At 44.3% G+C, this 27,893-nt stretch overlaps 1 protein-coding gene across 1 annotated transcript; it reads right to left on the bottom strand.

Moving 5' to 3' along the window:
• Positions 1 to 27,005, bottom strand: RAB43 (RAB43, member RAS oncogene family). Its single transcript, XM_053296507.1, has 3 exons — positions 26,426 to 27,005; positions 16,036 to 16,219; positions 1 to 8,469 (listed from the first exon to the last, which is right to left on the bottom strand). The coding sequence occupies exons 1-3, from the start codon at positions 26,633 to 26,635 to the stop codon at positions 8,219 to 8,221; spliced, it is 645 nt and encodes a 214-aa protein (XP_053152482.1). The 5' UTR covers positions 26,636 to 27,005; the 3' UTR covers positions 1 to 8,218.
• Between the last annotated feature and the right edge of the window lie 888 nt (positions 27,006 to 27,893).

Raw genomic sequence — 27,893 nt, 5'->3', positions numbered from 1 at the left:
TAATAGCCAAATGTTCATTTTAATTATACACAATACAATGCATTTGCTACAGACTTTGCTAAAATTTACCAAAAAGGCTTCATAGTTTTTAAAAATAAACTTTTTTTAATAAATTCATAAATAGGTGACAGTAAAATATCAAAATTGACTATTGTATGCAAGCTTTGTTCCCTTGTAATCTTGCATTCCACCTCATCTAGTCAACACTGTGCTACGGAAAGCAAGACCATTGTTGGTGACCAGAAAGATGGGCTCTGTGCCTGTTCCCAAAAGCCTTGATTATTATAAGCAACACAGCTGTTCTAGCAAATGCAGAACACCTTCAGTCACACCAGAGTTCTTCAAACCTTTAAGTCCATTTGGAATGAAGTGAGTGAATTCAATATGAATCAGAGCTTTTCCTCTATGTGAGCCAGGCTTTCTTCATGGCTAGTGGAAGCTGCGTGTCCCTGGGACACGAGGTTTTCAAATCAGCTGACACCAACAAGCGAGGCACTATTAGGAAATGCCACTGACAACACATCGCACATGAGGAACCTCCTAAGACTCAACATCCATCACTGAATATTTTCCCCTTCAAAACCCCATTCTCACACTTGAGCTATGCCTTCCCCACCCATTTGTAGCCTCTGAGTTGAGTGTCACAAGCAGTTGAACCAGTGTGTAAAACTACCACGGATGCTATTTGGACTGCCTTTTTCTTATTATCATTTTTGGTCCTTTATTAAACATGAATTCATAACTCCAGAGAAAGTAGTAACCAAGTCCCATTGATCTCAGCAGGACTTCAGTTAGTGACTAACTTATCTAATTAATGTTATCATGAACTTGAGCACAATCATCATGTTTACTCCTTAAGTTTCATCAGGGTTAGTTCCCAAATACATGTGCTTAGGAAGCAGCCTGTTTTTGTTTTTTGCGTAGTGCACAAACCTGACAGAAACCAAACAGGAAGCCCATGTGTGTTTCACTTCTGCTTTCCATTTCCAAGATGCAGCCTCCTATCAGAAAGGCATCTTTTTTCGTGCAGCAGCAGAAAACATCTAATGGGCTATTTTTAAAAAATCTTCCAATGTGTCTCCCAATATTAAAGTATGTCATTTTGCATACTCAAATGCTCTCTCTCTCCATCTCACTCACACATATCAAACTGAGTGCACAAGAAATGTAACTCATCCCCTGATCTGGAGACAGATGCACCAAAGCCTGAGACAGCAGATGGACAGAGAGGATGTGCATTGCAATGCAAAAGCACATGTAGAACTGATGTGCCTTTGTCGTTTTCAATTCAGTGCAAGAATCTATGCAAGGAAGCTTCTATGTGCAGACATTACTTGCTGGATTAAGGGAAGAGTGCTCTCAGATGAGCACCAAGAATGTAAAAATCTGGGAATTTAGGGGGAAAGGTAGCAAAATTATGTTCTACAAGAGGACATACGAAAGACAGTATCTCAAACTTTCCTGGTGGTTGGGGGCGAGGAGAGATTTTTTCTTTAATTTGCTTAATACAAATAACTGAAAATTATGTATGTTGCAAAATTGTTAGTACCACATAAAGAAGAATCTGACTAATACTACTATTACTTTGACTAATACATATCAAGAGCATGCATGTGACTCTCTCATGTACTTTTTCATTTCTCAAAATAGAAATCAAAGCAGATAAATTTTGATTTCTGCATATACATTTTATGTAATTGTATCAAGTTGTTCCAGATTGTCTCAGTATACCCTACCCTGTAAGTTTCCTCTCTAGGTGTACAAGTCAATAGGAATTCAAGATTGCTGCTTGCATGCAGCCAAGCAGCTTACAGCCTGATTGTAAACATATACATTTATATAAAATGCATATAAATGTAAATATAAGTTCATAAACATATACATTTATGAACCCAGTCCCATTATTTCAATGGAAACATCTTATTTTATTTTGGGGGTGAAAACCTGTCAGCTGCTAAACCATTCCCATGATATTTGGCATTGTTCCAAATTTCACTCTTGTCCTCTAGCTCCATGCTTTCTAAGCTCCTGAGAACTCTGCAGTTCTGAAACTGCAGCCACCAGCTTCATTCTGATGTTGCCACCTTCTCGCTTTTTTAAAAGCCCTGAGCAATGCCATCACCAATCAGGGCTGGCTAGAGCAAGGAGAAAGTAGATACACACATGATAAGCTGGTAAACCCTAACCCTCCCCAGCCTGTTTTCCCCCCTTGCTCTCACTGACTGGCTGAGCAGTTTTAAAAGTGTTTCATCTGCCAAAATTCAAGCATGTACTCTATAGCAATTTAAGCATGGAGTCTATAGCAACAATGATCTCCAATTAAATTTTAGAATGATTTTGCATTGTGTGTTTGCTGGGTGGGTGCAGAGAGGAAGCAGTGACAGATCTCCTTGAGGCCTCCTCAATGGGAGATGCACAATTCCTCCCTTAACTTTACACCGAGAGTGCAGAGAGAAATATGAGAGTTCACCCCCTCACCCCTACCCGCTTGTAACATGCAAAGCCACTTTTTGATTGGTTACATGATCATGTGTGCTGAATCAGCCACTGGGGCAGTTGTTTTTTCCTTCCACATATTTCCAATCCTGTATTCTGCTAATGTTATGAATATAAGCAGACATAGCTACAGACTTCCAACATTCGCCTTTTAAAAACTAATTTAAAATGTTTTACAAACACAAAGGGAAGGCACAGTGCTAGATATACATTTTAAGTCAATATGAAAATGTCAAATCAATCCTTTTAAATCGATAGATATACATTTTAAATCACTGCACAGAGGTGCACCTAGCTAATTTGGAGCCTGGACCTAAAGGCCCAGCCACACCCGGCCCTCAGTGCCCCACCCCCGCCACAACAGGAGATGGTGGGCGGAGCAGGCCCAACTGCACCCGGACCAGGCCTCAGCGTGCCCCCACCCCCACAACAAGGGCAGGCAGAGCAGGGCCAACCAGGGCAGTGGCTGGTGAGACCAGGCAGGACAAGAGACTCTGCCGAACAGACAGCAGCTTCCACCCCAGCAATCTTTTGAGCATTTCGAGGCCACACCCACCCACCCCACGCGGGTCTGCAGGAGACCGGACTTGGGCCCAGAAGTCCAGACTACGCATAAATAGCAATAGCAATAACATTTATATACCGCTCTATAGCCGGAGCTCTCTAAGCGGTTTACAATGACGTAGCATATTGCCCCCAACATTCCGGGTACTCATTTTACCGACCTCAGAAGGATGGAAGGCTGAGTCAACCTTGAGCCCCTGGTCAGGATCGAACTTGCAACCTTCTGGTTACAGGGCGGCAGTTTTACCACTGCGCCACCAGGGGCCCTGGTGGCGCAGGATAAAGTGGATAAAGATGAACTTTATCCACAGGTTCACAAAGTGATGAAAAAAAAAAAGCTGTGCTATGTGAAAAAGTCATATTTATTTTATGTAGACAATTACTGTCCACATAAAATATGAGGAAACCATTAGCATTCATCAGCTGCATTTTACTTGCTTATACTAGCTTTCATTCTATAAGCCATTAAGGAAATAGGTCATTTTTACATTTGACAACATACAGTCTATACTGAATATTTTCAAATGCAATTACTAAAATAGCATTATTTTAAAGCTGAAATCTGCCTGCTACAAATAGAAAATGCTTCAAAACTCTGCAGAGCCCTCAAAGAGTCTAGTTAATATTTAACTACTAAGAAACAGTTCCCTAATTTTTAGATGTTTATAAGCCATAAACTCTGGTCACACGGTACTAAATCGCTCATTTAATGTGCATCACTGCACTCTTCTACAAGATTTCCAAGCTAATTAATTAATTAATTAATTAATTTCCAAGCTAACACAAATAATAGAAACTAAATCTTAGAAAGAATCTAATTTTTAAACTCTGCTATAAAAGACATCCAAATTTAAACGGTAAAATACAAGCACAGTGCTGTAAATTATGAATGGTACACAAATGCTTAAAATGGCCAAGCTTCCTTAAAATCAGCACTGCTTCTTGTATATAAAAGTTGATTACTGCATAAGAAATATGGCATTTTTCAAGTGCCCTTAAAGTGTAATTCAGGGTTGTTTACAGTACAAATGACCATTCCATCTAATACTATCAGAACTTGGCATGTATTCCTGTGTGCTTCCAATGATATAGCTGGAACCACCCTACAGGCTTAATTCTACACTAGACAGATCTGGGTAAACCAATCCTCCTCTTTCATTGTTGGGGGTCTTTGGTAATTGGCATGTAACTATATAGTACCTTGATTCTAGAGAACTGTGTTAATCTAAATGGAGTGAAGTTTTACAACACTGTGGAAGTAAAACTGGATTTGGGCAAAGCAATGCACAACATATGTTGACAGAGAGCCAGTTTGGATGAGCATTCAGCAGCTCACATGTTCAGGGCATGAAAGCACCCACCCTGATGTCACTAAAGGATGTCCTGATGTGCTTCTGGGACATCCTTTAGTTGCTTGATCAAACAAACCACCCCGCTTCTACATGAGCTCCAAAACTGTCCTTTAGCAACGTCAGGGTGAGTGCATTCTCAGTACTTTCCTGCCTTGAACTTGTGAGCAAGTGCTCGTCCAGACTGACTCGGTGTCTCACTAAACTATTGAGACTCCACAGATCAGCTGAACTTGAATGGGGGCCACCTCACGTTAGCTGACTGATGAGCTGGCCAATGTGGTGAAGCCATTAGATGGCTGCTCACCCCAAAAGTAATCCACACTGAAGACTGGATTCTTCAAGAACCCCATTTCGCTATCACGCCAACACTTAAGGATTGTGCGAAGCAGCCCTGAATTTTAGGAAAAAAGAAAAGAAATCCTGGTCAGAAACAAATGTTTTGCTACAAATACATTTGCTGCACGTTTCACAGCATGTAAGGTGACTATGTTTAGATTTGACCAAGCATTTCATTTCAGACACAACTTTTCTATCCAATTAAAACATTTCCTACATAATACACTTCTGTACGCTTCTGGAAAAGGATTAGGAAGGACAATTCTATTAAAAAGAATGAGGAAAATTAAAGTGCTTAACTTCTTTCTAGTGTTAAGGGGAGTTCCCAAACATTTGCTCACCAAGTTCCCCTTTGAAAGGTTCAGGCCCAGCCTAAGCCTCGAGGCACACAAGTCTACACTGCAGCAGACCATTCTGCCCCATACAGCATTGTTCCTTTCCCCAGGAGAAATCCCTAGGGCTACGAGCACTGCATGCCATGTGAGCACTTGATTGACGGCACAGTCTTCTCTACACTCAGATAGATGCTACATTCACCAACCCACATATACTCATCACCACTAACGCAACACTACCTGGTGGAGCACACGCTGAAGTCCAGATCTCAGTGCTCGTGGAAGCCTCAGTTCCACACGGAGTGGCTGCTTGGCCATACCCTCTTGCTGGGCACCTCAGTAGCAACCTCGTAATGACATTTCCCACTAAAATACTTGGAAGCATACAAAGGTCCACATTAAACATTTCTGTTTAATACCAATTATTTTAACCACTGGAGTTTTCTGTTACTCTGTCTATGGTGATTAGTTATTACTAGTGCCTTTAAACTCTGGGTGCAGGAGACCAGAAAGCTGGCACAAAACATAATTTAGTAGCAAAGGCTCTCAAGTCACCCGTATACTGCATCTTTATATAAAACATTGAAGCTACTCTCACATGCAGCCAAGCCCAGGTGAAGGAAGCCAAACCCGATCTTGGTGGCTTCTAAGAACCGCTGGGATTGTGACTGATCTTGGTGGCGCTTTGGTGGCAAACCCGCCTGCGGAGCTAGCCTCCTAAACTCGCTCCTAAGGGAGCGAGTGCTCCTTTGGCCCTGTTTTCTCGATTGTCTGCAGCGCTGGCTGCTTTTAGCTGGCACTGTAGCAGTGACAGGCACCCGCCTGCTGCTATAGGGCAGTGCATTATGGGATTTCTGGGGGCTGGGACAACGCATCCTGGCCCCTAGCATGGACTGGGCCAGAGGAGGATTGTCTGGCCGCGCAGGGAGTGTACCCAGCAAAGACTGATGGATCATTTGCAGGAAAGATAAGTTTGAGCAACCTTCCCCACTGCCCACACTCAAGCCCTTCTCACTGATCGTGAGAAAGGGCTCATGGGTATGAAGACTAACCTGATTGAAATTAAGGCCTCTTTCCTTCTGACATATGTAAAAACTCTTAATTAAATCCACTCCTTTAAAACTATCAACAAAAACTGGACAAACAGGTTTATTATATTGTCAGCTGCTTTATATTGTAAAAATCAAGACAATAACACCCCCCCTTTTTTTTCTATAGGTAGGTGATTCTTCTGATTATATATTTGACTTTAGCATTTTTGTGATATTCCTTCTTTCATGCCTACTGAAATGATCATAAACTGATATTTCTAATAATCATCATATGAGTTAATACTTCTCAAACTTTTTTTTTTAAAAAAATGACCTTTTGTATATTCAGTTATAAAAACCTCTTTTTCAGAGACGTTGCCTTTGGCCCTAAAATGAAGCCCTTTTAAGGTACTATGAGCTAAGAAGAGAAAAGGCTGATTTAAAATCTATTCTCTCTTCATATCCCAGTTTTAAGGTGCTCAAAAAAGGAAACCGATTGCTGCTCACATCTGCACTTTTCAACGGCAGACATAAATTTAACCATATCACATATAAGAAGGATCTTTTAAGTTATTCAGCAGAAATAGTTGATCAGTTTTGATGAACAGGTTGCAGACTTCTTTAAAAGTCTGCAGAGTAAAAAATGTCCTGCAGTAGTGAGAAGCTACAGATTCAGCAATGTGCTTTGGCATGATCTATTGGGAGTGAGAGGTGGGAAGGGAAGGGCTCAGTTATTTAAAAAAGGGCCATGTTACAAATCTGAAAAATATGCCCCATACTGGGAGCTCCTGAGCCGATTTCTAAAATAAGATAACAGTTGCTACATGATTTACAGGAGGAGCTCCATGTCATGGGCAGTCTTTATGAAGAGTGGATTTTGTGATGTTTGAAAGTACCAAAAGATGAAAGCTTCACATACTCTTCAATGTGAAACTTCCCCCACTAATATAAATCCAGACAAAAGAAAAGACATTCTAGCTAAGAGAAAATCCTATGCAGAAATCAGCAGCAACCTTAATAATCAGCACACAAGACTGGAATTAACCTTCAATGGAAGTGGTTAGATGTATTACAGCAATTAAGTAAGCCGATGGCTAAAAATAAGGTTATTCAAAGTTCTCCTTCTTTCCATCTTTCCAGTGTAGGATGCTATTTTGAAATGGAATTAATAAAGCTGAGGATTAAAAATCCATATCAACTTCAAGAAGGAGCCTATTAAAATTGTCATGAGAAATGATTTAAAAACCTCTTAATATTAAGCTTATTTACTTAGAAGAACATCAGATGAATTTTCAAAGGCATTTACTTCCAAGAACACTCTGCTGAAATCAATGGGACTTGCATCCAATGAAATGTGCTAGGATCAAGTTTTCAGAGGTAATAAATAAATAAGTGTCCCATATGTTATGCAGGTGGCCCACCACTGCTCATGCTGGTGTCTCTATTTGTATAAAAAACACATGACAAGTCTGTCCTGCTAGACTTGTACCAGAAGTATTGGGCAACCCCCTTCCCATTTGCTGCATTTTAAGGTCTAAGAAAACACAACTTCTAAGGAGGTTCCTCGTTTTGTACAAATGTCAGCTGCTTTGTCCTATATTAAAAGCATTCAAGTATTTGATACTTGAAACACCCGTGCAGAAAAATAAACTGGATTTCTGATTCTTGGAGGAATGTTGAGAGTTTAAAGACGAGGCAGTGTTAAGACTCCCTGATCAGAGTTGTCTTCACTGACAAGATCCCATGTAGAAGGATTTGCAACTACAGGTATGGCAACACAGCAATGTCTTGTTCAGAGTCTTTCATACAAAGAAATCCCCAGTGGCTTTCCTTTGTGCAACTCACTTCCAAACAGCACACATTTCTCTGAAAAGAATCCGATGAAAACTGCTACAGAGCAAATGTCATGGAAGGCTGTCTTTAGATTCACATCCCTTCATATTTAAAAAATATTCTGTATATGTTAATCTCTAACTACAAAAACACTGGGCTTGCAGGAAGAGGAAACTGCTTCTGGGCAGCATAGAGGTGTGTGTGTGTGTGTATGTATGTATGTGGTATCCACTAAATTCCAGTAAAAATGAGAGAGATCTCCTATGCTGTATCAGCAGCCACACCCCCATCCTTCTACTACATCCTTGCTGTCCAGTTTGATGCTGTCTGTATTTTGCTCGCTGAACATGGGGCCGCCATGCCTCATCATTAGCTCCGTTGCCATCTTTACAAAAGCCTCCTCCACGTTGCTGGAATCCTTCGCAGAAGTCTCTATGGCACAGATGATATCATAGTGTTCAGCCAGAATCTGCGCTTCCTCTAGCTGAACCTCCCGAAGGTCACTTAGGTCAGACTTGTTTCCTGGCAGGAGAAAGTGGAATTGTTTACAGATTAATTTTTTAAAAAAACGCAACTCGAGGTCAGGGAAAGTGTTCAGCCAGGAGAGCATAAGGAAAACAAGACAACAGCAGGGACCCATGGAACTGCGCTTGGAGAGAAGTGAAGCAAGTAACCAGGTTGGAGATGAAATGCCACTTTTATCTTGGAGATGAGAAAGAGCAGGTGAAAGTGGAAGTTGATAAAAAGTCTGTGGAGGAAGGATGAAGAAATCTAAGCCACTGTAAATTATAACATTTACACTCTGGATTCAAAATTACTGACAAAGCATGCACTCCAACATTGCAATTCTGGCTGATGAAGAGTTCTGTGTCCCCTTGAACTATATATTCTTATCACAACTGGTTTATCTTATTGCCAACAAATATCTATACCACAATGCTTCATTTCCAACCAATATCAGTAAATGGCACAAGAGAGAGACATTGTAATTCCCTTCATTACAGAACTCAGGTAGCTTGAGTGCCTTTCCTTTTTGAAGCAAAATATGCCCCCCCCCCGAGCAGTTTCTAAATACTTGGGGGATGCCCTAAGTACAAGGAATGCATATGTTTGTAAATTAAAAGAAAAACCTTTTCCTAGGACCTCAGCATAACATTGAGGAACTGAGATAAGTGTCCTTAGTGTAGCACTGAGGAAACTAGAATAGCTCACTGCCTACAAAATGAACTCCTGGATCACACTGAATGCCAGAGAGAAGTCCTGACTTTGTTACTATCTTTTCATTGGATCTCTCAGCAGCTTTCAGTACCATTGACCATGGTATCCTTCTGGATCGCTTGAGGGATTTGGGGATAGGAGGCACTGTTCTGCAGTGGTTCTGCTCCTATGTCTTGGGCTGATTTCAGATGGTGGCGCTTGGTGAAAACAGCCCAAGACTTCTCTTCAAAACAGAAGCTGCTATATGGAGTCCCTCAGGGCTCCATTCTTCACTGATGCTTTCTAACATCTACATGAAACCACTGGGGGAGGTCATCAGGGATATGCTGTTGACACCCAAATCTATTTATCCTTGTCATTAATATCAGGAAATGGCATTAGCCTCTCACATGCCTGCCAACTGGCAGTAATGGATTGGATTTGTTTATTTATTTGATTTCTATACCAACCTTCCAAAAATGGCTCAAGGTGGTTTACACAGAGAAATAAAAAATAAATAAGATGGATCCCTGTTGCCCAAAGGGCTCACGATCTAAAAATAAACATAAGATAGACACCAGCAACAGTCACTGGAAGTACTGTGTTGGGGGTGGATAGGGCCAGTTACTCTCCCCGTGAAAAATAAAGAGAATCACCATGTTAAACGCTGCCTCTTGCCCAGTTAGCAGAGGCTGAAGGATAGGGTAATAAACTGAAGCTGAATCCATGCAAGATGGAGGTGCTTGTTGGGGGTCGTAATCTGCAAGGCAGGATAGAACTTCCTGTTCTGGATGAGGTTAAATTCCCCCAGAAAGAACAGGTTCGTATCTTGGACCTGGGTCTCACCCTGGTGCCTCAGTTTGAGGCTGTGTCCAGAAGCGTTTTTTAACCAGCTGCGACTGATTTGTCAACTACCCCCATTTCTTGAAAAGAATGTCCTGAAAACAGTGGTACACCAGCTGGTAACCTCCAGGCAGGACTACAGCAATGTGCTTTATGCAGTGCTGCCTTTGTACATAGTTCAGAAACTCCAGATACTTCAAAATGCAGCAGCCAGATTAGTCTCTGGAGTACTCCAGAGAGACCACATTATGCCTGTTCTTAAACAGTTGCACTGGCTTCCGATATGTTTCCAGGCAATGTGCTGGTAATTACCTTTAAATCCCTGAATGGCTTATGTCTAGGTTACTTGAGAGAACACCTTTCTCTACAAGATCCCCATTGCTTATTACGATAATCAGCAGAGGTCCGTTCTTCGGGTGCCACCGGTTCATCTGGTGGTGACCTGGGATTGTCACCCCTAGGTTGTGGAACGCAGTCCCCGTGGATATGAGAGGATTATCTTCCTTGGAGGCCTTTAGGAGAGCCTTAAAGACCCATTTTTTTAGCCTGGCTTTTAATGATATCTAGTTCTAATTTTAATTTAATCTGGTTTAAATTGTTTTTTATTTTAATTGTTATGTGTTTTTGATTTTAATGTAAACTGCCCTGAGCCACTTTAGGAATGGTGTTATATCAATCAATCAATCAATCAATCAAACAAACAAACAAACAAACAGGGTGAGCGTGGGAAAGAGGCACATACTGTTCACAGCTTTGCTAACATTCTGGATATCTGTATTGCTTTCTACTGGTTGCTCTCACTCGCCCAAAAATGAACCTGGTCTAAACTAACGCAGATTTGTGTGACTCCAGTGGTAAAGTCTATGGTCGTGAGCAACTGAGTTATTTAACATTTAGGGTGTCTCTCTTCAAAGAGGTGGGAGAGAGGGGAGGTGGAAAATGGCCTGTTTGAGTCTCTAACCGTGTATAGTATCCTGGTGAGCATTAGGGTCATGGGGATGTGTGCCATGCTATTCTCTCCCACCACACTATACAGCAATAAAATTCCAGGATAGCAGCCGGCCTGGATACAATGTAGGGATGTGCCCGAAATGTATTCAGTGCTGGCGGGGGTGGTACTTTAAGGGCGGGGGAGGGTGTACTCACCCCTCCTGCCGCATTTCCCCCACTGATGCTCCATTATTTGTAAGCCCCTCGGGGTGGCAGCATTCCTCCCTGCCACCCCATTTCCCTCATTGGCTGGAAGTAGTGACCGCGTGTGCACCTGTTATGCGTGTGCGCATGCATGGTAGACAGCGTGCACGCACATGCAACGGGCGCACATGTGGTTGCTACTTCCGGCCACTTCCGGCCGATGAGGGAAACAGGGCAGCAGGGAGGAACGCTGCCGCCCCGAGGGGCTTACAAATACCAGAGCGCCAGCGGGGGAAATGCGGCAGGAGGAATGAGTACACCCTCCAAAGTCTCGGGGCAACAACAAAGTCTCGGGGCAACAACAGAGAAGGCCCATCCCTGGGTAGCCAGAGACGAGCCTCCCCTGATGAACGTAGTGGACGATGGGGATCATGCAGAAGAAGATGCTCTCTTAAGTACCGTGGGCCTAAGCTGTTTAGGGCTTTATAGGTTATAACCAGCACTTTGTATTTTGCCCGGAAACCTATTGGCAGCCAGTGCAACTCCTGTAATATAGGAGTAATATGGTCTCTTCGAGATGACCCGGAGACCAACCTGGCTGCCGCGTTTTGTACTAAGTGTAGTTTCCAGACTACGTACAAAGGCAGCCCCACATAGAGCGCATTGCAGTAATCAAGTCTGGAGATTACCAGCAAGTGTACTACTGTTTTGAGATCATGAACTTCAAGAAACGGACGCAGCTGGCGTATCAACCGAAGCTGATAGAAAGCGCTTCTGGCCACTGCCTCAACCTGGGAAACCAGGGAGAGGTGTGGATCCAGAAGCCCTCCCAGACTGCGTACCTGTTCCTTCTGAGGAAGTGTGACCCCATCTAGAGCAGGTAGATCAATATCTCTTCCCGAGTGACGGCCGCGCACAATAAGTACCTCCGTCTTGTCTGGATTCAATCTCAGTGTGTTATCCCTCATCCATCCCATTACTGCTTCCAAGCAGGCATTCAGGGAGGATATGCCTTCTCCTGATGATGTTGACATGGAGAAATAGATTTGGGTATCATCAGCATACCAATAACACCCAGCACCGAATTTCCAGATGATCTCTCCCAATGGTTTCACGTAGATATTAAAAAGCATTGGAGACAGTATGTAGCCCTAAGGGACCCCATATAAAAGCTCAGATTTTGAAGAGCAGCAGTCTCCAAGCGACACCATCTGGAATCTGCCAGAAAGGTAGGAGCGGAACCACTGCAAAGCAGTGCCTCCCACCCCCAACACTCTCAGACGTTCCAGAAGGATACTATGGTCGATAGTATCGAAAGCTGCGGAGAGATTGAAAAGGACCAACAGAGTCACACTTCCTCTGTCCATTCCCAATTGGAGATCATCCATCAGGCCGACCAAGGCAGTCTCCACCCCATAGCCCACCCGAAAACCAGTTTGAAATGGGTCTAGATAATCAGTTTCCTCCAAGACCGCCTGGAGCTGGGAGGCCACCACCCTCTCAATCACCTTGCCCAACCATGGGAGGTTGGAGATAGGCCTGTAGCTATTAAACTCTGAGGGGTACAAGTCTTAAGAATAGGTCTAATAATTGCCTCCTTTAAACAAGGAGGCATCCTGCCCTCCCTCAGAGAGGTATTTATAATTGCCACCAGGCTGTCCACAACAACCCCCTTGCCAGATAGTATAAGCCACGTCGGGCAAGGATCAAGCACACAGGTGGTAGGACGCACCGTTCCGAGCAGCTTGTCCATATCCTCAGGAGTCACAAACTGAAATTGATCCAGTCTAACTACACAAGAGGAGTTGCTGGATACCTCTGCATCTGACACTGCGATAACTGTGGAGTCTAAATCTAGATCAAGATCGATCCAAATACGAGAGACTTTGTCCACAAAAAACTCATTAAAAGCATCACAGCGGGCAACTGATGGTTCCAAATTTGGATTCAGGGGAGTAGGGGGCCCTACTAGACCCCTCACAACCCTGAATAGCTCCACTGGATGAGAGCCTGCGGAAGCAATACGGGCAGAAAAGAAACACTTCTTTGCTGAACGTATAGCCAGAGCATAGATCTTTAAATGTGCTCTATGTCGTAATCTGTTGGATTCGAGTCGAGTCTTCCTCCACTTGCGCTCCAGTCGTCTACCTTGCCGCTTCAGCTCCCGTAGATCTTCCGTATAACAAGGAGCCATTTTTGAAGCGGGTCGGAGAGGACGCTTAGGAGTGATCATGTCTACTGCCCTGGTGAGCTGATTATTCCAATTCTCCACCAGGGCATCAACCGGATCGCCGGCAGGGCCAACATTAAATCCTTCCAAGGCTTCTTGGAATCCTATTGGATCCAATAACCTTTTTGGGCGGACCATTCTAATAGGTCCCTCACCCCTGCAGAGGTGGGACGCAACTGTGAGTCCGACCTTAACCAGATGGTGGTCCATCCATAACAATGGGGAGATCACAGGAGTCCCCGCCCACGGAACACCACCCTGATCAGAGTGAAAGATCAAATCAAGAGTATGACCAGCAATATGTGTTGGCCCAGAGACCACTTGGGATAGGCCCATAGTTGTCATGGCCGCTATGAACTCCTGAGCTGCACCAGACAACCCAGTCCCAAAGTGGATATTGAAGTCCCCCAGCACCATAAGCCTGGGGAACTCCAACACCAAACCCGAGACCAAGTCCACGAGCTCAGTTAGGGACTCTGTTGGGCAGCGGGGTGATCGGTACACCAACAGAAGTCCCAATCTATCCCTGGTCCCCAAACGTACGTACACACATTCAATGTGATCAGACACTCTGATAGGGATCCTGGTAAGGGAGATATTATCCTTAAAAACCACAGCTACTCCACCTCCCCGCCCACACTCCCTTACCTGCTCCTCTACAGAGTACCCTGGAGGGAGAAGCTGAGCCCAAACTGGGCCCCCAGCCTCCCCTAACCAAGTCTCTGTGATACATAGTGCATACATATGGGTGAGAAAGGAAATAAGATGTGTCCCTGCTTCTGTGAGCACTAAATAGAACTGCACTGTTCCTGGCTGGTTGGAACCTTGAACATACTGCATGGAACATACTGCAACATTGTGTTGTTGTGAGTCTCCACTTGATCCTTCTGATACTGAACTTCAATGATCAACTGCCAATCAATTTAAAAGCAAAAGAGGGCCACTCAAAAGCAGGCTAGTGATTTCTACAAAAGCAAGGATTCCCCAAGAGTACAGAAGGAAATTTGTTTGTAAGTTAAAAGAAAAAGACACAGCTCCAATGAGCCTCTGAGAGAATCGAGGATATGTGGGATGTTTATTTGTACAACAGGGCTTGACAAAATCTGGGCACCAGTTCACCACTGTCCCTAGACACTGAATCCTGGAGACAGGGCTGCCTGAGAGGAGGGAGGGGGCAGCCGGGGCAGCGAGGACATCCTGATGGGTTTACTGCTGCCACCTCCGCTCACCTCTCCTTCTGCCTGTGCTAGCAGTGGCTCAAATGCCTCCCTCCTCCTTCTGAACTATTGGGAAAGAAAGGGCTGAGCCAGCACCAGTGTTGTTTCTCTCTGTGTGAGGGGAAGAGAAGGAGAAGCAGTAGTTAGCCACAGAGGCATTGCTGAGGCGGGGGCCTTCGGCTTCCTCTTCCCAACAAGTCGGTCCCCCAGTGTGTACCCTGCACTACTTGTGCCACAGCTGCCAGCCCGAGTCCCTGCTGCCTGCTTTGTTTGTGCGCTCTTCTCTTCTCAGGAGGGGGTGGCTGCCCACTGCCTGGATACTGAGGGCAGAGTCAACAGTGGCAGGGAGACAAACAGAGAGCAGAAGAGACTGCACGGTGCTGCTCCAGTCCCTTCCTACTGCCAGTGCTACCTTCTTCCAGCTGCAGCAGCAGCCCACTAGTCCTCCTCCTCCTCCTCTAATTCCACTCTTGTGTTCCTCTCTGCTTGGAATGTGATTGCAGTTGCAGAGCAAGGGAGCCATGAACCGGACAGGAGGCAGAAGCTGGCTGTTGTGCTGATTCCACTCAGGGAAAGAGAAAAGTATCCATAGGGACACAGGAAGATGCCATATACAGAGTTAGACCATAGGTCCATCAAGCTCAGTATTGTCTACACAGACTAGCAGCGGCTTCTCCAAGGAGTCTCTCTCAGCCCTATCTTGGAGATGCTGCCAGGGAGGGAACTTGGAACCTTCTGCTCTTCCCAGAGCGGCTCCATCCCCCTGAGGGGAATATCTTACAGTGCTCACACTTCTAGTCTCCCTTTCATATGCAACCAGGGCAGACCCTGCTTAGCTATGGGGACAAGTCATGCTTGCTACCACAAGACCAGCTCTCCATCCATTTTTTCTGTTTCTTTGTTTGTTTGTGTGTGTGTGAGAGAGAGGAACCGTTCCTCCCATGCTTGAAAGTCACTGCACATGCATGTGTTTGTGTGAGAGGTTGCCTCAGCCCTTGCCTGGAGGAGGGACCTCCATCACCCATGCTTAGAAGTGTGTGTCTATGTGCACATGTGTGTGTGTTGGACTGGTTTGGTTTTAAAATATTTTCCTTGTGGCTTCCAAGCATGTGGTGAGAGATAATTGTGGGTTAATAATCTAGCAAAATTGATCTGTGTGCTTTTGTTTTTGCTTTCTGTCTTTGGTAGCAACACCTGGTAGCTGTTGGGGAGGGTGGAGTTCAAGGAAAAACAAAATACCCACCTTCCCTCACCATGCTATGTGGGGAGGTTTTAGGTGGGAAGAAAAGAAATACAGTGCCTTTTCCCTTCTCCCTACTCCACGATATGGCAATAAAGTGGTCATGTTTGGTAGCCAGCCCTGAACCTGAGCCCTTCTGAATGGGCTACTTTCATCCTATTTAACATAGGCTGACTGCTTTCACGTGTTCCCGGCTCCTCCAAAAATGAAATAACTTCCACACTCACCAATTAGTAATTGTACTATATTGGAGCCAGCATACTTCCTCACATCCTCGATCCAGCGAGGAATGGACTGGAAAGAGCCCCTCTTGCTGATGTCATAGGCTAGGATAGCTCCATTGGCGCTTCGATAGTAACTCTGGGTGATGGTTCGAAATCTCTCCTGGCCAGCTGTGTCCCAGATCTGCAGCTAAGCAAAGTAAGGAAGATGTTAGATACCACCCCTTTATTTAAAAAGGCTTTTATTCCCATTGCTGGAAGGCACAGGATGCTGAAGGATGGAAGGCACTGAATTCACACATCTTACAGAGCAAAAATGTATTCAATAAAACTAAAAATTCTGTATGTAAGTGTACAATGTGTTAATATTCCTTTAAATACAGGATTCAGTACACAGGACATAAAGGCACCCATATTTCCTGATCAGAAATCCTACTGAATGATAACAGTACTGTTTTCAAACTCTGGGAAGGTTCAGACATCACACGGAATCAGTTAAAATGAACTGTGGTTTATGAAACACAAACATTAGGTGGGCGATCAACCACAGAAGACCAACCAATCTCCATTTGTTTTGCCATGCCATGCCATGCCATGGTTTGTTTGTGTCCCACCCCCTCTCTTTGCCTCCAAAGCTGCTTTGCTCTGCCCACTGCTAGTAAGGCTTTGCCCCATCAGCTATTCCCCAACCACTGCTCCCAATTTAGAAGGGGGAGTGTAAGCTCAGCATGCCCTCCTTTTGAGCTTTCTGCTCCTCCAGCAGCTCTCAGCACCGTTCACAAGCAAACAGAGTAGTCCCTCCATCTAACAGTCACACTCACAAAGCACAGTTAACTGTTTCTTACCCATTCCATTTCACCCAAAGCGTCCTTTTAAACTGGACTCAGCAGAGTACTTTACTGATGAGGATACAAGTTGTATTTTGCACCTTTGAAAACATTTGTAGGGCTATGAAGTAACTACGCAGGACAGAGTGACATGATGTAGCATGTAGAGTGCTGATTAAAGGGGAAAGTGTAAGTAGTAATAAAAAAACCTTTCCATTTAAAATGCCTAAATTGGTTCCTTCCCTGACCCCTTCTGTGCTGTTTTGCTTCAAGGTAAACATCCCAACAGGATCCTTTGATGCATTTGTTTGTGTGTGTTTGTTGAGCAGAAGTCTTCAGTTGCTCCAACTAAAAGTCTCTGCACTTAAAAGGAATGGCGAAACATTTCAGCAACTTTGTTACTAAACAAAAAGATCGCTCTCACAACCATGAGGCAGGCGAGGGAAAGGCAGGGATGAACCTACCTTTCCCCAGACGATCTCCAAACTCTTCTTTGGCGCACTGTTGCACACCCATAAGATCCACACTGCTCCAGGAAGCACAGAGGCCAGGACTTGTTTTCCCAGCCTCCAGGAATCCCACAATGCACTGCACAAAGTATGGAAAAATTCCCCATACTTTATTTTTCTGTGAAAAGCTTTTCATTTCTAAACTTTCTACTTGGCTACTTTTTGAGATACCATGAGGGAAAGGTAATATGGGGGAGTTTTTTTGTTTTTGTTTTTTTTTACTGTATAAATAGTTCAAATAATATGCCAAATCAGATCACAGTCTATTTAAGACATCTGGAAATGTTGTCTAGTTTTTTGTTTTTCTGAGAGGAAAGAATTGCAAATTTTAAGCAAACGATGGAGAAATTCTGAAACCTCCAAAATGAACTGAGGTTTATCAGATGAGTTTGGAAAACTTTAAACTACTGTTACACTTATATCAACTTCAAACCTTGAGAGCAGACCTGGTTAGAGGGCCTGAAACAAACCAGAGTTAAGTGAGGTGGAAGGGGTTTGGATGACAAAACTAACTAGCACAACTGCACAATTTCCCATATGAATGCAATTGTTTTAGGTGCTTGCAGTAGGGTGGGTGATGCAGGACCACCTGTGGTATGCTCTGCAGTAGGTCGGCTAGTGACACAAAACAGAACAGAGGCATCCTCTACCCATGCAAAACTGTGTGCACAAGCTGCAATCCTGTGGAGCTTCTAATCACAGCTTCTACAAAAGAATAGGAAACCTCCATGAAGAGGTGCACTTAAAAGTAATTTTGGATTCTGGACATAAAGGCCTTTGGAGGCCCCCCCGACCTCCAGTTAAGCATCATCCCCCTTCCCATCCCACATATTTCTTCCCCCTCTCTGTCTCTAAAGCACCCTCCACAGGTCATAATCACTCTCAGCTGCCTGGCACAGTGCAGGCCAGCGGCAACCACACCACCCAGGACAAGCTAAAGAGGATTTGGGGTCCCCCAGAGGGTATGGAGGCCCTGGACTTCAGCCCCAAAGTCCAGAGGTAAGAGCGCCACTGCCTCCATGTGCCTGGTGAGGCTTCTCAGGCCCTCATTGCTCACAAGCCACTTCCAAAAATCTGAAGAACTTAGGGAGCTGCCTCCAACACCACACACGGAGCTGTGGTGAAGGAACAAACAACAGAGAAGCATGAAAGCACACACACAGAAGTGACCTTCTTATTGTTCCTTTTACTGAATTTGCCAGGATGATCTGATGAATTTTGTCTCCTTCCTCCTTTCTGATCAAAATCTGGCTATTACTTTCAGTGTTGCTAAATTTTGCATCACAGCATATTGAGTTAATTTCAAAATTAGCTTTGAAAGTACAATTTTAGTAATTTAGTTTTTCAAAAATGGCAATTTAAGGGGGTTCTGTTGTGTTCTAGTTTTGTGTATCTTCCAATTATACTGTACTGTGCTTTCAGATGGTCAAAGGCCAAAATAAAGCATTGATTGATTGGTCCTAGGAAGCAAGTCACAATGATTTCAGCTGAATGTACTTCCAAATAAGTGGGCTTACTTGGAAGTAAGCTGATGGCTACCATCCAGCACCCACTGAAAGAAATGGCAAAATTCCCACTTACTTGAATGGAGCTGTATTGCACCCTTAAATGAAGATTGTTTTCATCCAACCATTGAGTGCCAAGGAAAACAGTATGTTGATGAGGCCCCCCAAGGCTGTTCTATCCATGAAGCTATATAGACACTGGGACAGAACTTCTAATTTGACTTAAAAATAAGTAAGCACAAGTTAAATAATCAAGTATTTGATCTGATAACAGTCTACAAAGAAAGGCCATGTTATGAAATATTAGATATAACTAAAACAAGTCAAAGCCCAGATAGCCATTAAATGTCATTGCTGGAGGGCTATTTCCTAAGGGAGCTAAGAAGTTCATCTCCTTACAAACTGTTTACAGTACCAAAATATTGTTTTTAAGAGGTCAATTTCTTGTTGCAGTCAAGGAACAAATAAAGGTAAGCAAGGCAAGACACTGCAGTACAAGAAAGCAAAAAGATTTCAATTTTTGTCTAATTAATACAGCATATTTGTTGTAGGTTTATAAACTGCATCTCTACAAGGTCAAGGGCAGTCAAACCATGAGCATTACAAATGCCCCAAGCTCACATTTGATTGACTCTCCCATGGCTAATGTACAAAGCGAGTGGAGTAGTGCCAGGCCCCTGTGGTTTGCCTCTTGGGATCTACTACATCATAATTTGCTGTTTGTTTTATAAGAAAGCAGTTGTAGGTGTCTAACCTCAAACCATTAGCAGACATCTACAAGCAACATCTACAGTCATCTACAAGCAAGAGCTATCCAGACTTTTTCCCTCAAGGAAGCACTTCTGTTATGAGGAAATTGTGTTCTTCCAAATCACAGCATATAATCTGAAAGAATGCAGTTCTTTTCCCAGATAGAAGACCACTGTAATATGGAGCCCTGTCCAGAAGGTGGTGGAGGAAGTCTCAACCACACTGTAGTCCCCATAACATCACTAATGAGTGAGAATCCCATGCACAAACCTAACCTAACACTAGCACTCAGCCTACAGAGAAGAGACTAGAATAGGAGCTGAAACGGACTCTTTTCCATTTTTCCATTCTTTGCCAGTTAGAGAAAGATTTCCGTCTCCACTTCCTTACCCACCCACCCCCTCACACACAACACAAATACACACACCATCCTTATCTTAATATGCCAAGCACTCAAATTCTAGGCTTTCCAAAATTAATTGGCAATGTTGAGATGCCAAGTACCGTCTATCTGGGTCAGATAATGTACAAATACATTTTCAAACAGAAATGTGTATAACTGCCAATCTCAGGTAATTTGTCTTCAGTTTCTGAAACTAAGAAGTCTTCTTTAGCTTCTGTGCTGGAGTTGCCCTGAGAGATTACTAGTGACAGCTGGCACTAGGTGGAGTCCTAGGAAGGAGTTCCATAACAAATAGAACTCCCTTTTAGCACATAAAAGCACAAATATTCCAGGTCTTGTCTCTTTTCAGCCTTCTTAACATGGGCTGTCACAGAACCCGCTCTCTTAAATCTCATCAAATCTTTTTTGCTCCAAGTGGTTTGAGCCTTGCTTTGGCACACTGTTCTAGAACAAGAAAACATGCAACTACCATATTTATCTTGCATTTCTCATTATATTTATTTTTTACACACACACAGCAAGCTTATATGGTCTACTGTGTGTTTGGGAGCAAGTGCATCTTCTATTCCAGGCCTTGACAAATTTTCTTTGAATCCAGGAGCTAGTCCAAAAATCTGGGAGCCAGGCAAAGGACTCTTGACTTACTGATGGACCTTTCGGAGGGGGAGGGTAAAGAGGGAGAGAAATGGGCTTCTCGTTATCCCCCTTACAAGTAATATACCATAAACAGGACGGCCTGGGACAAATAAAGCTTATATGAAATAACTTTACCTCTGAATATCCTAGTCTAGATGCCACCGTTTAATTTCTAGGTGCCATTGCTCCCTGGTATTTGGGATTTGTCAAACCCTGTTCTATTCCGCTTGAAGTAGTGTTGCTTTCTGGGCACAACACTATCATTTGGATGAAGTTAGTCAATTTGAATTAACACGTGGTGTGAGTGAATACCCATGTGGAGGGGAAATTCTTCCTTAAGAAGGGGAGCTGGACAAGATGATTATCAGGACAGATTTACTTCTAAGGCTTCTATGAACAATATTATCGTGATCCTTATTCAGGAGCATGGGGTGTGGGGGAGGGCAGATAACTTGCTCCATTACATGGCTAACCATTCTCTATCCCATGGAAGAACCAGCAAAACAGATGCACAGCATAGACTTCTGATGCTACGGCATTACTGGGGATGCATCAGCTTTGTGTTACAATGTTGACATGTAGGGGTTGTGGCCAGAGTCTAGTGTCAAAACATTTAAGTCATTTTGCTTTGAAAACTGGGCTCTAAGAATTATAATTGCAGGGCTGTCATAAAAGCAGAAATCACGAATATTCCACACTAGTACCCCAATTCTGGGTGCTTCATTCTCAGAATCTTATTCCATAGAATCCACAGATGGCTCTTTTTGAAACCACCCCCATCAAAAATGAGTTTGAAAAAAGAGTTTGGGGATTTGCAAAAAGAGCAGTCAATTTTATTTGTTTATTTTATTTATTTACCTCCTGACTCCAAAGGCTCTATCTAGGCAGTTTACAAAAATAAACAATTTAAAGGGTAATCTTTATAAATCTTGATTTATTATTTCTCTGTGTTGATTTATTATTTCTCTGTGTAAACCGCCCTGAGCCAGTTTTGGAAGGGCGGTATAGAAATCGAATAAAACAAACAAACAAACAAATAATCTGGAACAATTACAGTGCTTCTTCTGACAACTGTTTCCCTTTGCACAGCTTTCACACCAAATCCTCAAACCAGTTTTGAAATTGTGGTTTAGAGTAGTTCAAGTGTAATTTAGAGATTCTGTGAAGTCATCTTCTGGGGAGGAATCTCTGAAGAGTTCACATTCTGAAAGCCATATTCATGTTCTTTTGTGTAACAGGTGAGATTTCTTTTCTTCCTTCATTACTGAAGGCCCAAAGTAGCCAAAAAAGTAAAGGTAAAGTGTGGAGTCGATGTCGACTCTTGGCAGCTACAGAGCCCTGTGGCTGTCTTTGTCTTTGGTAGAATACAGGAGGGATTTACCATTGCCATTTCCCGTGCAGTCTGAGATGATGCCTTTCAGCACATACGACAAAATACATAACAAGCTACCAAAAATACAGACTCAATTTTATCAAACATACACACAAAAATCAAAATCCATACAAAACTATACCAAAGAAGGAACAAGACAGAACAATATCAGAAATTACACCTACAGAGTAATCTGTAGTACAGATTACAGTACAGATGTATCCCCTCTTCCCAGTCCATCCCAAAGTACAATCTCTGCACAGCAAGTTGCTAGCCCCGATAATTCTGACTATCCTGTCATATCAATATCTGCTATCCTGCTAACTCGGCAAGTGATGGCTCTCTTATATTTAGCAGGAGGAAAGCAACTGCTACTACTCGGCTTCAGCACAGCAACCCTCCAGTGGCTGTTTCTGGTGTCTAATTTGTATTTCTTTTTAGATTGCCCTTTTGGGAAAGGGAACCTTCTTCTTCTTCTTTTTCTATGTAAACTGCTGTGAGAATGTTATTGTTGAAAAGCAGTACAGTAGACCCTCACCAACCGTGAGGGTTCTGTTCTTGGAAACCCTCGCGGTTAGCAAATTTGTGGTAGGCGAAACATAGACTTTAATGGGAAACAGGGGGTTAGGGGAATCGTGAGAGGTAAAGTGCCCAAAAATACCGCCCAAAGGTGAAAAAAATCCCACCTGACCCCTGGAAATGGCCCCTGACCCCCAGAAATGACCTCTGAACCCCCCAAAATGCCCCAACACCCAGAAATGTCCTTGACTCTCAGAATGACCCAGTGACCTGGAAATTGGCTCCCCAAACCACCCAAAATAATTTTTAAAAACCCTATCTCTCAACTAACGGAGAGATGTGGGAAGAACTGTGGGTATACCGGCAGTATAAAGGTGGAGGAAGAGTATAATTTGAGGTCTTCAGCATTTGCTAGGAGCAAGCTGCAAAATTCTGAAGTCATATAATGGACATGTGACAAAATTACTGAACATAGTGACAAACACTGTGTAGAGGAGGGAAAATGGAGGTAACATACTTAGAAGAGAGAAAGGGCTATCTGGGACAAATAAAAGTTTTATTAAATAATTCTACTTCTGAATATCCTAGCCTTAGCATCACAGTTAAATATCTAGGTGCCTTAGCTCCCTGGTGCCTGGGATTTGTCAAGCCCTGGGTATAACTATTGTAGCAGACAAAACTAACGTCTTTGTATATGTGGACTCAATGCTGACTGTTTTTTAATGTGTTACAATTCTGCCATGGATACCCTCTGAAGAGTACAGTTTTGGCAATGACTGTAAGGCACATTTTATTTTGGAAAAATATCGCTGTTCCATTAGTTGTCTCAATACCAAGATGGGATCTGGACAATTGCTCTATTTACTTTTCCAGTACTTTGAACAGTTTTAAGTCACTTTGGAAAGTTGTGTCGGATAAAGCAGTTGAGCAATAAGTTTGCTGGAGTCTGTTCCAAACCCACTCCTAAACCTGTTTAGCACTGTTTGAAGCAGTTCCCAAATCAGTTTAGAAAATCCATTGTGATACTAAACACAGGGTATGAGGGAAATTGCTTTTACTTGCCGTCTTCAGAAGTTCTCCCCGGCAGCAGTGCTCATACTTACAGCACTGAAAGCGGAGAGGAAGGACCACCCTGGCACTGCCACTCACCAGCCAGCCACTCATGGCCATGGCTTCGCTGCCTGTTGTGAAGGGAAAAGCACTGGACATCACAGTAATGGCACTTCCCCCTTGACACAAATGGAGCTGTAACCATCAACAGCTAGCTGGCTGGCTGGAGGGGTTAAATGACCGCGCCGGGGTGGGACTTCCTCTCCACTTTCAGCCCTGTAAGTGTGAGCATCACTGCTGAGGATAACATCTGAAGAGGGCTAGTGTCATGTGTGAAAACACCACAACCCCTCAGCTTTAATTATGGTGGTTGCTATGAGGTCTGCTATAACAATGTAAGTGGCTCGGGTAGTCTATAGCAGGGATCCTCAATGTTGGGCCCCCAGATGTTATTGGACTTCAACTCCCATAATCCCCAACCAAAGGCCACTGGGTCTTGGGATTATGGGAGTTGAAGTCCACTAACATCTGGGGGCCTAACGTTGAGGATCCCTGGCTATAGAACTAGGTGCCTACAACATCTGTATTCAAGGGAACATTTGTAGAGGAGTAAAAGGTAAAGTGTGCCATCAAGTCGATGTTGACTCCTGGCGACCACAGATCCCTGTGGTTTTTCTTTGGTAGAATACAGGAGGGGTTTACCATTGCCATCTCCCGTGCAGTATGAGATGATGCCTTTCAATACATACAACTGTACTGCACATATGACACGTACTTTCAGCATCTTCCTATATCGCTGCTGCCTGATATAGGTGTCTCCCATAGTCTGGGGAAACATACCAGCGGGGATTTGAACTGGCAGCCTCATGCTTGCTAAGCAAGTCATTTCCCCACTGCACCATTACTAAGTAGGGTTGTATCTGCTCAATTTAAAACTGATGCAGACATGCAAAAAACCAGAAAACATTTACCAGCATAGGGTTCAACTAAGCTGGTATGATGTTTAAATTGTATTGTTGCTCCCTATGTGCACAGCATTAGCATGGCTGACATGGTGGGTACCAATACCTGGTCCATGGCTCCTTAGAATGATAATGCTGCAGGACTTGGGACCACAACCTGATTACACATTTATTATTATTATTATTATTATTATTATTAATTCAATTTCTATACCACCCTCCAAAAATGGCTCCGGGGGGGGGGTTACACAGAGAAATAACAAATAAATAAGATGGGTCCCTGTCCCCAAAGGGCTCACAATCTAAAAAGCAACATAAGATAGACACCAGCAACAGTCACTAGAGGTACTGTTACGTCAGCTGCGTGGAATCTGGCACAGGGCCTCAGTGTATAGCAACAAAAAGATAAAGTGGTTTGATACCTACAGAGATGAATGGATTTATTGTGGCATAATCTTTTGTAGTTGACACTACATCAGATACCTGTGGTGGACTGAAAATAAGATTTATATATGCAATACACACACACACACACACTCAAAACCAAATTAACAAGGTAACCACAAAGCATATCCCGATTATTAGATGGCTGTGTATGTGATATCCTGTAAGATTCATTGTCACATTGACATTACAATGTCAATAATAAATAAGATTTATTAAAGGTTATTATTATTATGGTCATATGGAGGTGCCATTTCTTTATGCAACCTCATTTCTGAAGTTTCATTTAAGTAGGTATAAGATACTTCCCTGTCACCTTAAGGGGCGCAGCAGGGAAATGCTTGACAAACAAGTAGAAGGTTGCCGGTTTGAATCCCTGCTGGTGCTATATCAGGCAGCAGCGATATAGGAAGATGCTGAAAGGCATCATCTTATACTGCGTGGGAGTTAGCAATGGTAAACCCCTCCTGTATTCTACCAAAGAAAACCACAGAGCTCTGTGGGCGCCAGGAGTCAAAAATGACTTGTTGGCACACTAAAAAAAGATACTCCCCAGAGGTTATTCTCATCTTCAAACTTGGAAGTATTTTCACAATTCAGAAGCATGTCCAGAAAGGCCTGTAAACAACATTACTGCACCTACTTCCTCACAGGCTGGGACCAGCTGCTTCCTGATACTAAAGGCAAAGTGTGCCATCAAGTTGATTTTGACTCCTGGCGCCCACAGAGCCCTGTGGTTTTCTTTAGTCGAATACAGGAGGGCTTTACCATTGCCTCCTCCCGCGCAGTATGAGATGATGCCTTTCAGGATCTTCCTATATCGCTGCTGCCCGATATAGGTGTTTCCCAGTCTGTGAAACATACCAGCAGGGATTCGAACCGGCAACCTTCTGCTTATTAGTCAAGCATTTCCCTGCTGAGCCGGTAAGGTGAATTTCCTGACCATAGGGGGAAACCAAATCCAATTCAAGTGTATGCCACTTGATTTCCCCAGAACACGTTAGAAGGAGGATTCTTGAGGGGAAATCTATTCACGTAAAAGAGCTTCAAATTTGCCAAAGTCTTCAGCAAACTCCGAATCAGCTGTAAATCAACTGAATCTCAGCGGGAGTCAGCCGAAGGCCAGCAGCCGCAGCGCAATCCATCGCCTTGTTGATGCGACACCCTCGCCAAGCAAAAGAGAGGCGTCGTGCCCACGACCACGAGTCCCCCCGCATCTTGTTGTGGTTCGTGTTGCACACCTGTTACCGGCCTGCCCGGTGGTGGTGGAGGAAGACAGAGGAGGAGCCGGCCTCCCTTTCTGCAACTGGGAAGAAGAGAGCCGGGGGCGGGCGGAGGAAGAGTCAGGCCGCCAGCAGCAGCAGCCGCCGCCGCCTCCCCTCCCTCTCTCCTCCCCCTCCCCCTCCCTTCCGGCCCTACCTTGACCCGCTTGCCCTGGATCTCCAGGCTCTTCATGGTGAAGTCCACGCCGATGGTGTTGCCCTGGCGCTCGGCGAAGGCCCCGGTCTTGAAGCGCTGCACCAGGCACGTCTTGCCCACGTTGGCATCGCCAATCAGCACCAGCTTGAAAAGAAAATCGTAGCGCTCCTCCGGGTCCGGCCCGGGGGGCGCTGCTGGGGGGCCAGGCATGGCGCCGCCGCTCTCTGCCCTGCGGCTGCTGCCTGTCCTCCACAGCGACGGAGAGACACACACAGCGCCCGGCCCGGCCTAGTGCGGAGCCCGCCGCCCCGCTCACTCCAGGCTGGGCCGCGGTCGCCACTGCCTCGGCATCGCCCCCCCCCCCCCCGCCCTGCCAGGCCCGGGCACTGGGGCATGCGCAGTGGGAGCCGCCGTCCTTCCTCTTGCGCTGGCCAGAGCCTTGGGGAGGGGCGGGCGGGCGACGAGGGGGGCGTCCCCCAACTGGGCGGCTGGCTGGCTGTACCAGAAAGAGTGCGGGGCGGCGGGAGGAGGACCCGACTGCCAGACCTTCCGACCTGTGAGAGAGCGCAGAGAAGGTTCCACCACGATTTGCTGCCACCTGTTAGAGACCGAGTCCCCAATCACACGACATCCAACCTTTGCGTGTAACGGCAGCAGCCCAGCGGGCTTTTACACAGGCGAAGCCGCAGCGATCAGCTGTATTTGTGGGTGACCTGTTACATGCAGGACTGCTTATCCACGTAGTATGTGTGAGCAAGGGAAAGGCCCTCAAAATCAGTATCGCGCGTTGCTGGAATATAATGTCCCCATTGGCGGCGTTGGTGTTTTGCTACGAATTACATTTATTTTACTTTTATTTGTCGCATTTATATACCACCCTATATAAAATCTAAGGACATTTTACAATCCCATCAAACAAAAACCTAACAAGTTGTTCTAGTAAGAACTAATCTGCAGACTTTCCTTTCACTATCTCTACAACTGGACTAAATTTGGTTCAAATTGAGGTCCACAACTTACTTGCACCTCACACATTCGCCATCTTGGATCAGGATGGATGATATCATTACAAACTACAGTCCCATACAGCTGTAGCAAATTTGGTTCAAATCAGTTAAGCGCTTCACAAATTAACCCACTTGCACCTCAAAAGTTTACACGCCCCCCTTCTTGAATTGTGGTAGATGACATAACTAATGATACCATCGAAGTGACGTATCCCTTTGTGTCACTCACTACAACTGTACCTAATTTGGTTCAAATCGGTTAGACAGTCCACAAGTTAGCCCACTTGTGCCTAAAATGTTCACATATCTGCCATATAGAATCAGGGTGAATGACTTCATCACAAACTACACCATTGAGGTGACCCTGTGTGTCACTCAACACAACTGTACCTAATTTGGTTCCGATCAGTTAGACAGTCCACAGGTTAGCCCACTTGCACCTCAAAAGTTTGCGTGTCCAC

Source organism: Hemicordylus capensis, chromosome 2 (genome assembly GCF_027244095.1).
Source record: "Hemicordylus capensis ecotype Gifberg chromosome 2, rHemCap1.1.pri, whole genome shotgun sequence".
NCBI lineage: Eukaryota > Metazoa > Chordata > Lepidosauria > Squamata > Cordylidae > Hemicordylus > Hemicordylus capensis.
The sequence above is the reverse complement of the archived record's forward strand: the minus strand, read 5'-3'. Positions and strand labels throughout refer to the sequence as shown.